At 54.5% G+C, this 12,902-nt stretch overlaps 1 protein-coding gene across 3 annotated transcripts in view; it reads right to left on the minus strand.

Annotated features, from left to right (window-relative positions):
* LOC116945169 (rho-associated protein kinase 2-like) overlaps window positions 1-12,902 on the minus strand; it is a 63,220-nt gene that overhangs the window by 27,253 nt on the left and 23,065 nt on the right. For 2 of the 3 annotated variants that reach the window (XM_076068926.1, XM_076068928.1), the window contains exons 3-11: window positions 9,870-9,970; window positions 9,339-9,476; window positions 8,514-8,689; window positions 7,886-7,970; window positions 7,122-7,266; window positions 5,875-6,013; window positions 2,770-2,861; window positions 1,949-2,111; window positions 481-595 (exon numbers count right to left, since the gene is read on the minus strand). In XM_076068926.1, coding sequence (XP_075925041.1) covers window positions 481-595; window positions 1,949-2,111; window positions 2,770-2,861; window positions 5,875-6,013; window positions 7,122-7,266; window positions 7,886-7,970; window positions 8,514-8,689; window positions 9,339-9,476; window positions 9,870-9,970 — 1,154 coding nt within the window. The remainder of the gene's footprint in view (window positions 1-480; window positions 596-1,948; window positions 2,112-2,769; window positions 2,862-5,874; window positions 6,014-7,121; window positions 7,267-7,885; window positions 7,971-8,513; window positions 8,690-9,338; window positions 9,477-9,869; window positions 9,971-12,902) is intronic. The other variant, XM_076068927.1, reaches the window with a different exon arrangement.

Genomic DNA, 12,902 nt, shown 5'->3' on the forward strand with positions numbered 1-12,902 from the left:
CTCAATGACGACGACAACACCGGACACGAGGGCCCGGTGTTGTACCGCGCCATGCCCGACGTTTCGCCCCTCGCTGGGGCGCCAGGGGTGGCAATGCGGCGGTACCACTCACGACTCGGGGCAAGAAGGGCCTGGGTTCGATTTCTGGCTCGGGCTCTTTCGCTGTTTGTATGACCTGTCTCTATCCTGCGATGTGAGCGAGCGCAATTTGTACGTATGTGTGTTGAACTTCTTTCGCACCGTACGTAGCAAATCGTGCGCATATTGGTAGGTGTTAGTGTGTGCGTGTGAGAGTGTGGAGCTGATACGTTCTCCCCCCTGTTCTGAATGGTTTCCTCCGAAAGACAAACGCACACATGCAACAGAACCGATATTGGCTAAAACATCTCAATGCTGAAAAATTACACTGCAATTTACCCAATTGGGATCGCGCACGGCAGCAACCATCAGCACAGGGTGGCACAAGGGCAGAGCACTCGCCTGGTTGTCTCCTCGAGTCGTTGTGCCACCTCCTCGTCCAGACGGCGTGTCCACCTCGTCGGTATCCAGCAGCCTGCAGTCGTCGCCAACACGTCCATCGACACGACCAACGACGCTTCCACCGACAAGACCACCGACAAGTCCACTGACATGACGACCACCGACACGTCCAACGACACGACCGCCGACACAACCGGCGACACGTCCACCGACACGACCAACGACGCTTCCACCGACAAGACCACCAACAAGTCCACCGACACGACCACCGACACGACCACCGACACAACCGGCGACACAACCGGCGACACGTCCAATGACACGACCACCAACAAGTCCACCGACACAACCGGCGACACAACCACCGACAACCAGCGACACGTCCACCAACACGACCACCGACACAACCGGCGACACGACCAACAAGACGACCGCCGACACAACCGGCGACACGACCAACAAGACGACCGCCGACACAACCGGCGACACGTCCACCAACACGACCACCGACACAACCGGCGACACGTCCACCAACACGACCACCGACACAACCGGCGACACGTCCACCAACACGACCACCGACACAACCGGCGACACGTCCACCAACACGACCACCGACACAACCGGCGACACGTCCACCAACACGACCACCGACACAACCGGCGACACGTCCACCAACACGACCACCGACACAACCGGCGACACGTCCACCAACACGACCACCGACACAACCGGCGACACGTCCAACAACACGACCACCGACACAACCGGCGACACGTCCACCAACACGACCACCGACACAACCGGCGACACGTCCACCAACACGACCACCGACACAACCGGCGACACGTCCACCAACACGACCACCGACACAACCGGCGACACGACCAACAAGACGACCACCGACACAACCGAAGCAGCCACTTGGACGTTTAAGCCTCGATGATCCGGGCTGCGCATTAGACGGTGAAAGTAACTTCACACGCGGGCCGCTTTAACTGTCGGCTGCTCCTCACTCACCTAGGGTCGGCGGACTCGGCGCCCACAAAAACCCACAAGTAATCCTATTACTTTCATAAAAAATTATGCTTACTTTGACAAGTAACCCTATTACTTTGACGAGCAATAAAAACCGACGGCGTGATCAGCGCCTGCGCCCCCGCTCGGTCTCGCTAAACTCACGTACGGTCTACATCCTCACGGACGCGAGTTTTACATCACCCGCAATTTAGTCTTATCCGGGCCAAGTCTTCGCGACAATATTTACCCCGAATGTCCGAGAATTTCCTATTTAAGTGGGGGACTTAAAAAAACAGACAAACTTTCGACGAGACGGAGCGACGAATATCGGCTGGTGCTGGGTGGATTGTTACATCGCAGGATCGTGAGGCTTGGGGGAGGCCATCACCCAGCAGCGGAGAGACCACGGCTGGTGGTGATAATGAGTGGTAGAAAGCGGTTGGCGTACCGGTAGGTGCTGTGGTACGTGAAGCCGATAAACGGAAGCTGGTTGCCCAGGAAGGCCTTGGGCACGGAGAAGGCCTCCTCCTCGGCCTTCTCCTGCTCGGAGATGTCGTCGAAGCAGCTGGCGTCCGCATCGCTCGCCAGCTCGGGCACCACGGGGGCGACGGCTACGCGGGGAGACACGGAGACACCACGGGGACACGGGAGGACGGAGAGAGTTATGGAAATGTAGGGACATGGAGACGTGGAGACACAGGGTCAAAGCGACTCATAGACACGGAGAGCTGGGCGCATGGAGAGACGGGGGACATTGAGACGTGTGGACACGGGAGACACGGGGACAAAAGATCACGGAGACGTGGACAGATGGGGACACGAAGACATGGGGAAATGGCGACATGGAGAGAGAGACGCAGAAACATGGACAGATGGTAAGACGGACAGGTGGAGACGAAGAGAGATACAGATGGATGGGAACGCCGACTAATCAGGACACATATTCTTGGTTCTTTCAGTAAAGTCACATAGAAGGGAAACAATAAAATAATAAAAATATAAAACAATAAAATTATCACGACGTTTCGACTGCAACACGAGCAATCATCATCAGGTGTGAAAACCACAGCAAGAATTGTATTTATTTATCTTTTATCGTTTCCCTTCTACGTGACTTTACCGAAATAACCAAGAATATGAATCCCTGCAGCCACGAAAGCTTTAAATCAAAATTTAATCAGGACACGCTAAAGAACATGGCGAGAGGCACAAGCCGACGTGGACAGACAGAGACACGGGCGGAAGACCACAGAAACGGGGCGAACGCACTCTCTCTGATGTTCTGCCACGTCCACTGGTCATTGCGGAAAAACGGGTGCCTCTTGATCTCATCCACGCCGGTCCGCCCTAGGCGAACCTCCCTGGAACAAACAAACAATACAAATTCTTGGTTCTTTCGGTAAAGTTACGTAGAAGGGAAACAATAAAATAATAAAAATATGAAACAATTGTTTTATATATTTTTTATTGTTTCCCTTCTACGTTACTTTACCGAAAGAACCAATAATATGAATCCCTGCAGTCACGAAAGCTTTAAATCAAAATTTAACAATAAATAAATAAGTAACACCAGCGGGTCGCTGCGAGCCCACGGGACCCAACGCGGAGTCCAGCACACAAGGTGGTGTACTGCTCGCTGTGAGCTATACAGGTACTCATCTACTTAGGAACGAGTTAGGTTCCAGAGGCCTGTTCGTGTGTCCAACTTTACTTCTGTCGATTCCAAACATATTGTACGGCATGTACTCCCTCCTGTAGATGCCACTTGGTTTCTCATGTTCTGTAGATGCAGATGCCACTTGGTTTCTCATGTTCTGTAGATGCAGATGCCACCACCACCGTCTATTGCGCAGCGGTTGAACTTACGACTCTCGGTCCAAACAAAGACAAGGACAGGTTTGTTCGTATCTGTGAAAGTTTGTAAGTGGAATGTTCATAAGTAGAGGAGTCCGTGTACCTGTAACTCTGTTTGTATCGTACAACACTACAGCGGGGACACAAGCCGTGTGTATATACCCGAGCACTGGCCACGCACTTGCACAGGAACCACGGCCAAGTGGGGGAGGGGCAGTGGTGGTGGGCGGGGGAGCGTGAAATCAGCGTGACGCACGGGAACGCGTGCTCAACGCTGTGGGGATGCGAGTGACTCCATCAAGTAGATCCACGCGGCGATGTCACCACCGCGCACTCGCCCGCCCGCCCGCACGCCCGCCCGCACGCACACTAAAGAGCAAAACTTTGTTTTGTAATGTAAGTACGATACGCTTCACATTTCACCCGTGTGTTCGTTAACAAATCAAAACGTTCATCAATAAGACCGCCCAGAATCGGAAAGGAAAATGTATTGAGCAACGTTGTGGGCAATGGCCCTTCTTCAAGGCTGATCTTTCTGTTACGAAGAAGAACCATCTGTTGTGAAAGCCCGGCATTCCGTTTGTCCGTCAACTAAATGACGAGAGCCTTTCAGAAGGCCTGAATCTAAAAGTTATATAAAGTGGACCTCCCTCCAGATGTGGGGGTAAAAAGTTGATCCAACAGGTTGACAACAATTGTCGACCTCCTCCCCACAAAACAGTTTCACTCCCCCCTCACCCCCTCCAATAAAAAAGACATTTCTTCTGTAGGCGCTTGCACACCTTACATGCAGTAGAGTCAGTAGTGTCTGCACACTTTGGGGGAGTTGGGGGGGGGGGAAGAAGAGGACATCAACGGGGGCGACGGGAGAGGCGCGAAGCGTCGAGAAGCCCTCGGCAGGAACTAGAATAGGGCGGTCACAGGCCGCCAAAATTCTCGCTATGCAAAATGCCACCCCTTGTACAACATTTCCTCATTCGGGCCACGGTGGTGTTCACGATTGTGTCGAGTTATTTGGTATCTGTGCTTGTACACCACACTGCCAGCACGATATCCCAACAACACTTCCGTGTGCGTCTGTTCGAGAGGGAAGCTCATTTGTCCGTCAGGTTCAAAGCGGTTTTGTGTTGACGCCGTTGAGACCGGGACGATCCTCTCATGGCAAGAGCCGACCAGGTGCCATGCACTGCGATGATGAGCCACGCACAATCTACGAACTTTGACCCACGTAAACAAAAACACGGCCCGAGTGAAAATCAATATTCACGCCACCGCCACCAGAGGGCAGTCGCGACAAGGTCCTCTCCTGTCTTCCGGCGTTTGCCATCGACGGCCAATATCCGAGTCACTTCCTACTCGAGCCTTCTAACTCAAACCTTCTGGCCGCCGTAACGGAGACTCCTCAACAACGTGCCAAGCCGCTCTGCCGGGGCGGAGACGCAGTCACGTGCAGCGGACGTGGCGCACAAGCCGAGACGCTACCAACAATTACCCAAGCTCTGTGGTCCTCTATATATTAATGTTTTCAGACAATTAATTCGGAAAAAAACCCACAGGTGCGAAAGGAGCCAACGCTATCCCACGCCAAAGAGATGTTAGGAGTCCACATTTGCTGTACTGCCTTCTGACGAGCCAGGGTATGGCACCTCGATGCTCACGGGAAGGGAGTTTCGCAACGTTTCTCTGATTCACCAACCCTCGCTGCCTACACGGTGTGCTGGTTTGCAGATGTAACTCACAGCAACAACAAAAATAATCGTCGTGCCGGCGTGCTGGAACATAATTTAGGGAAATTAAAACCAAAAACGATCCAGGGATCTACCCTGCACCCGATGATACAAGTCCACACGTGTGGGCGCAGGATAGGGCCCTGCATCGTTCTTGATGACCAAGTCAACTTGGAACGCACCCGATGACACCGATGAGATCGGGCACATTCCGAGTCCATTTGATCATCGGCTTTGATGGGCACGCATTAGACAGGTGGCCACAGGCCGCTGTGGAGCCACGCGGTGGTCAACAGAAGGCTGTGGCAGCAGCGATGCCGCGCTCCCACTGCCCACAACACAAGGGGGGAGAGGGCCCGTCATCCAGCAGTGGCCTTGACAAACAGCAGGGCTGCGCGTGGCCGCGATTTCGTCGCAAATCTCGAACGGCGCGCGCGACCTTGCTATTCGTGCCCAACATCTTTTTTTTGTCGCCACTATATGGCGGACGTGACCAACGATGGGGGGCGCCCTTGCACAACTGCACATTGGGAGAGAGGGGATGGGTTATACTGGTAGGAACGAAGTTGTAAACTGAGTGTACCAGCCTGCAATAGATTAATGTGTCTGTCCGTCCCCTTTCAATACTTTAACGAAGTGAAATCTCGTGCTGTTGGGTGTAAAATCAGCAATAGACAGCGCAGAGACTTGTCCTACCAGCCCACCCTGCAGGGACCTGTGTCTTATTGTTTGGGGCCAACGTGTATGTATATATATTCAAACCCCCCCCCGTGGCTCCACAACTGGCTCGCACCTGTCGGTGAGGAAGGCGCAGATGAGGCTGCGCGCCTCTTTGGAGACGCTGGCGTCGTCCGGGAAGCAGAGCGAGTTGCGGTGATCCATGATCTTGCTGTACGTCCCCACGAGCGACTCCGCGTAGAACGGGGTGTCGCCTGCGTGTGCGCAACACCGGCATCGAATGTCGGAACCGAGGCTGTGCCTCCCCTACGTCGACTCGGCTTTGTGCACCGAGTAAATATCAGCACTTGGGAGACAAAGGCGGCCAGGCATAAGAGCAAGCCACACAACCCCCTCGTGTGCCGTGATGACCTTCACAGGTGCCTGCTAACACAGCACTTGGCCAAGACAGCCTGTGTAGGCTACACAGGGGATCTTTGACTTTGTGTGCGTGTATGTAAGCAACTTGGTGGTTGCCTGGGCGGTAACCAGCAATTCTGAGATTTTGGGAAATTTCCCTGGGGCCGATTGACTCCCTGGTCTAAGAGGGGGGGAGGGGGGGGTTTAGAATGGTCACGTGCAGTGAGCCAGTACTGTTAAGATCCTGGGTCCAAGCCCTGGGGCTGTGCCTGTCTCTTTCCCTATCTCTGGGGGCTCATGAAGACCGTGTCAAACAAACTGCACAGCAGTGGAAAAGCGTCTGGAACGTTCCTTACGAAATCAGGAAGCAACTGGAGCTATGGACTTTCAAATGTAGGTTTAGTTTGCAGTCCTTCCCCCGCACCTCCGATTAGTGCGGTTGGTTCCGTAGAGTGTGAAAGAAGTTCAACATACATACACACATACACATCTGGGCAACCAATGTGTGCCACTGAACGTGTTGGTGGTATCGGTTCGGCCACGCTAACAACACTCCCCTAGAGCTCATGTCTAGGAGGGCCAACCTCGGTGAATGGCTCGTGTTACATGTGACATGGGGCAGTCTTGCGACACGGGGTGGTCATGTGCACGATGCGGCGCAATAGCGTTACGTGTGGGGGGAGCGCGATCACATGACCCGAGTCGGTCGACGACGTGGCCCAGAGATCGATCGCGCGACCCGGGGTGGCCGCCACGTGATCGCGGCTCGTCGTAGCCAAACGTCCCCGGTACAGGACCACAGGAGGACCACGGAGCCTCGGGCGATGTTTCTCAGCGTCAATTCCGCCCGCGTTTCACGCTCGCCCACGGCGGTTTCCCGCCGCCGCTGGACGCGAGCCCCGTGGGGTGGGGGGGGGTGGGGCGGGGGGGGAGGTCGCTCGGCCGCCGTCGCGGGCGGCTCACCGACGAGCATCTCGAAGAGGAAGACGCCCACGGACCACCAGTCGCACTCGCGTCCGTAGTAGCCGTCCCCGCCCTGCGACTTGAGAACCTCGGGGGAGATGTAGTCCGGCGTGCCCACCGCCGTGTTGGAGCGCACCATGCCCTCCTGCGCAGACAAAGGTCGCCCACCCCCCCCCCGCGGAGCCTTTAACGGGGGCGTTGGGGCGCGTGCCGTCACAGCGAGTGGCGCGGCACACGAGGGGGCGGGGGCGGCCGGCATGACGCGTCCGGCCGCCTCCGTTGTCTCCCCCAGTGGCGATGTTGACGCGCCGCACCGGGTACTCATTGAAGGACCGAGTCGACCGCGTGCACGTTTAGATGCGCGAGTGCGTTGGTGCACGGGTATGTGTACGGATACACGGGCACGCGCAGAGGTACACATCATCACATATGCACCCGCACGTGCACACATGCACGCATGCATAATTGTAACAAAGCCAAAGATGCCCCAATAGCCTGCCCAGACTGTTGAGGCAAGTGCTGTTCGCATGGGACATTTGTTTTTGTGCCAATTTCGATTTGTTGCACCGCTGTACTTTATTAGATTCGCAGGCCACTCTTGCGAAGGAGACTCATCCTGCCCTCCCGCTGAGGTTGTCAACCCTTGGTCACACGCGAAGCAGCAAACCTGATCACCACTTGGGGAGACAAAGGTGGCCGGGCGAGCCGGCGAAGGCCAAGTAGGGGAGTGAGGGTGGGGGTGGGCGGTTAAGCGGCTCACTCACGGCGTCCATCTTCATGCAGGTGCCGAAGTCGGCGAGCTTGAGGTGGCCGAGCCTGTCCAGCAGCATGTTGTCCGGCTTGATGTCCCTGCACCGAAGACACACGTCCCCGCACACAGAGGTCCACTGCACAGCCTTTAACGGACACCGTTGGCGCATTTGCTGATAGCGTGCGACCCATCAATCCTTTCCCGTCACGATGACGTCCGCAAAATTGCAGGGTGTGTGGTGTCCCGTTCGCACCCGAATCTCAGCATGTGCAAGCGGTCCAGGGTTAATGGTATTTAGAGAGGCGTAGCGGTGCTGTTGTTTTTAAAGACGTTGTACTCACCCCGAAGAACTGTAGCGACACGACCGCACCCTATGATAGCTGGCGCCGAACTGTGCCACACGCATCACTCACTCACTCTCTCCAAGCTTTAGCGGTCGCAAAGTCACGAACGCCGTCAACAAAATTAAAAGACGCGTTTTAGTTTTTTTTACGACTGGCCGTGCTACCGTCACTCCGCTGTTACTTCAATAGGCAACGGAGGGCCCAAAGGAGCACCTACACAACATGAGGGCCTGAGGCCTCATTGGCCTACGGGTCAATCCAGGCCCTGTCGGCACCAGGGACGTGGCGGGTGCCCACCGGTGGATGAAGCCCATGGAGTGGATGGCGTCGAGGGCCAGCACCACTTCGGCCGTGTAGAAGCGTGCCCACTTCTCGGGGACGTCGTAGTTGCTCATGAGGCTGACGAGGTCACCCCCCGGCATGTACTCCATCACCATGTAGAGGTAGCGCTCGTCCTGGAACGCCGAGAACAGCTGGGCAGAGAGCGGGGGGGGGGGGGGGGGAGCTCGATTGTGAGATGCAATTTTCGTGAACGACGCGATATAAAATTCATCATCACGATCCATGGGCAGATAGCCCCGTAGGTGTCCACTGCACATTTCCTCATTTGTTTCCGCTTTCCTCTCTGTCTTGTGTCAATATGGGTCAAGTAGTGGCCACATCTTCCTCGCACCAATCTCATCTCTTAATGTCGTCGTCAACCCATCCTCTGTTAGCTCTTCCTCTCTTTCCATGCAGAACTAAACACTGTTACTCTCCCCGCACTGCCGGTATTATGAAATATTATTTCTACCCATGACGACAGTTTCCTGGTATGTTGTGTCTTCGAGGTGCCACCCCTAGCGGCGAGCGACGCTGCCCGTGACTGGGAGCCGAACCCAGGGGGACCGGCATCGTACCGCGGCGTGCCTAACCGCTGCACCACCCACCACTCACGGCGATCATCACCAGCACCCCGTGACTGGGAGCCGAACCCAGGGGGACCGGCATCGTACCGCGGCGTGCCTAACCGCTGCACCACCCACCACTCACGGCGATCATCACCAGCACCACAACCACCGGCGGTCGCGCGCTGGCGGTGGGGGGTGGGGCGTGGGAGCGGCACGAGACCGGGAGTCGAACCTGGATGATCCAGGAGCTGTTGGCGAAGGCCATGATGTCCCTCTCCTCCCAGAAGAAGGCCGAGTCGGAGCGCTTGAGCATCTCGCCCTTGTTGAGCCGCTTCATCGCGTGGACGCGCCGTGTCTGCTTGTGCCGCACCTGCGTCGCGCCAAGGGACACCGGGATATGAGGCACCGGCACATCATCACGATCATCATCATAATGAGGTATGGCACATCATCACGATCATCATCATAATGAGGCACGTCACATCATCACGATCATCATCATAATGAGGCACCGGCACATCATCCTGATCATCATCGTCATCATAATGAGGCACGTCACATCATCACGATCATTATCATAATGAGGCAAGTCACATCATCGTGATCAGGGGTCGCCAACCTGCAGTTCCGGAGCCTAAACGGGGCTCTTCATCATCGTCACCGTAATAATAAAAGGTAAAGGCTCAGCCACTGCCAATTATCCGAAAGAATCCACAGATTTGCATCCAAGAGCGACTTTGGATGGCACAGCGACCAAACTCACCAGCTGCACCACACCGAAGGCTCCTCTGCCGATCACCTTGAGGAGCTCGAAGTCGTGGACGTTCATGCGCAGGTCGTGCACCTTGCCCACCGCCTTCTCATCTGTGCGGTGACACACGCGGGCGGTGTCCCGTTGGCCAAGGCGCACGCTTCAACTCGATTTCGCACAACCAAGGTGAGTGTCGGCCAGACAGCGGCCCGCTTCATCTCACCCACCGCAGTGTCGACAACGACACCGCAGAGTCACGACAACTCGCTCGCTCACGCACACTTACGCTCGCTCATTCGCTCACTCGCCCGCTCGCACGCTCACTCGCCCGCTCGTCCGCCGACCCGCTCATCACACAGCAGCTCACAACGCTTAAAGTTCTGCTTCTTCCCTCACACTGCTCCATCTTGGATTTCCCTCCTCCTCTTCCCATCATCATCTTCAGCATCTTACAATAATAAGGATAACCTTGCACAATGCAAGAAATGTGTTAATGCCCATCCATGACAACCTTTAATGCGCTGTCAACCCCCGATTAATTATGCAGGAGGCAGCAGCAGAGGATTACACTCACGCACTTCGAGTCTTCTCCATGGCATTTGAACAGCGACAGACCACGAGCGTGCACGTGTGCGTATGTGTGTGTGTGTGTGTTTAAGGAGCGGTAGTGTTGCAGTTGGCGCACTGTGCTATAAATTTGGCAACCCGAGAGCGATTCCGATACACGGCTAACATCAGCGGCGGGTGAAATCCGAACCAGTTCTGTGCCACAGCGCTGTCCAGCACGGACAACATGTCGCGGGGGGAGGCCTTCACCCAGCTGTTAATTGACAAAATGGCTGTAACAAAAAGAAAGCGTTCGAGATGTGTAGAAATCACATATATACCTTGAGTGCACAGAGTGGATTATGGGTCCCGATTTTGCTTGTACGCAACAACGAGAGGGTGACACTTCACCGGCAGTGGTGCACAAGGAGACACAATGAAGACAACTCGATGGATTCGCTGCTAACGACGCCCGAAGAACAACGCATTACGGATGGGCGACGTTCAGGGCGGCAGGCCCCATGGGTCACGGATCACTGTCTCGGACTCCTTACTTCAACTATAAACTAAAATAATATTTAATTTGAGCGGGTAAGGCCCACCGAGCTGCGTAGCTCTTTTTCAGAAGCCACCCTGGCCACAAGTGATGGCTCAACCAAGTGGCTTATCACGTGGAAATGTAGAGCAGCCAAATACTTTAAACGCATATTTCTGACTGTGGAGGGAAATACCGGAGGACGACAGAGGAAAATCCACGCGACCGCGGAGAGAGAGGACACGCAAACTCCAAATATACTGGTGTCAGGGTCGGGATCGACCCCACGACCTCCTGTATACCAGGCGAGGTAGTTAACATCTCCTAGCCACCGTGACACCCTGGAATGTCTCCTCTCATAGAATTTATCAGAATCAGAACATTTATTTATCCTGGAGGAATCTGATGATGCTTTGAGGCTCTTTTTCACAGATGTCCAGTAGGGGTGGGTCAGCAAGTTACAACCACGAATAAATAAATATGAGAGCAAGATGGAAAAAAGGTAAGCAAATCAAGTCAAAATAAATAAATACATTTAAATTAAGCATAGAAGTGCAAAACAACAATAACAACAACAGTCCGAGACCACACCAAGACAACAACAACAACAATCCCAGACCACACCAAGACAACAACAACAACAACAACTCCCAGACCACACCAAGACAACAACAACAACAACAGTCCCGGACCACACCAAGACAACAACAACAACAGTCCCGGACCACACCAAGACAACAAGTCCTTAACCACACCAAAACAACAACAACAAACCCAGACCACACCAAGACAACAACAACAAACCCAGACCACACCAAGACAACAACAAACAGTCCCTCACAATTATATGAACACTGACTATAGATAAGGTACGTGAGTAACGTTCAAAGTCACGAATCACATTTGCAAAATGTGTCCTTTATCCGGCAACAATCTTCTGCCTCAGGAAACATTTTGTTTTGAAGGCAGACTGACGATGTCAAGGGACGAAACGAGGGTTGTCTCAGAGTACCGGTGCTGCAAGAGGCGAAGTCTGTTTGCTCCCTCGCTTAGCGGCGGTGTTACTGCCCAGTGATTTAATTGTTCGTCTTCCCGCTCTTGTTTATACCTCTCAAGTGGCATTCATTACGAATCTGCCACCTCGCCGGGACCTCCCGGGATTCAAGACGGAATCTCACGGGCCACTCCCCGCCGATGAAGTGCAACGTCAATTATTCAAGCAGCGCTGTGTCGGTGTGGGGGGTGGGGGCCTCGTCACATTCACGACGACGCTAACATCTCCCCCCCCCGCCGCCAAGTGATTTCCAACAGCACTCTGGGTCAAGTGTCAAGTCGATGTTGTCGCGTGGCCAGCTGACGACAACTCCGGCGTGACCAGGATGAGTCTCGTTTTGTGTGCGAGAGTGACTGACGTGGGTCGCGATGAAAACGATGACAAAACAAATAAATAATAACAAGAACAAAAACAATGAAGGGCACACCAACATAAACCAGAGGGGAAACCACTGCGTCCGCGTGAGCTATCAAGGCTACTGCACAGACGATCACATTGTCGAATTCGCAGCGGCAAACACACACACACAATTTAAGTATTCTACGTACACACGTGATCACATTACCCGGAATGCGCGCGAAATCATCGGATCTCGGAAGCTAAGCTGGGTTGAGCCTGGATAGCGCTGGGATTTGTGGCACCACCGAGCTAAAAAAAGCAGCGTGTTGCAGGCTCCGTTGTCGCCAGAGGGCAGTGCAGCAACGCCCATCGTTGTACTGCATTTCTACGCTCCAACAACTATGCTCCTCCCCGCCTTTCACCAAACCGGCATGGACCAACGTGGTGAAGTACGGTCAAATAGCCCCCTCACAAGCCCACACGGCGCGGCGAGGCCCTCATCCAGCAGTAGATTGTCAAAAGGGCTGCACGCGTGCGGTCATAACCCAGGCACGGTACTGCCACAGCAGTC

The sequence above is a fragment of the Petromyzon marinus genome, chromosome 23 (genome assembly GCF_048934315.1).
Source record: "Petromyzon marinus isolate PM22_M1 ecotype Great Lakes invasive population chromosome 23, UKy_Petmar_22M1.pri1.0, whole genome shotgun sequence".
Lineage (NCBI taxonomy): Eukaryota > Metazoa > Chordata > Hyperoartia > Petromyzontiformes > Petromyzontidae > Petromyzon > Petromyzon marinus.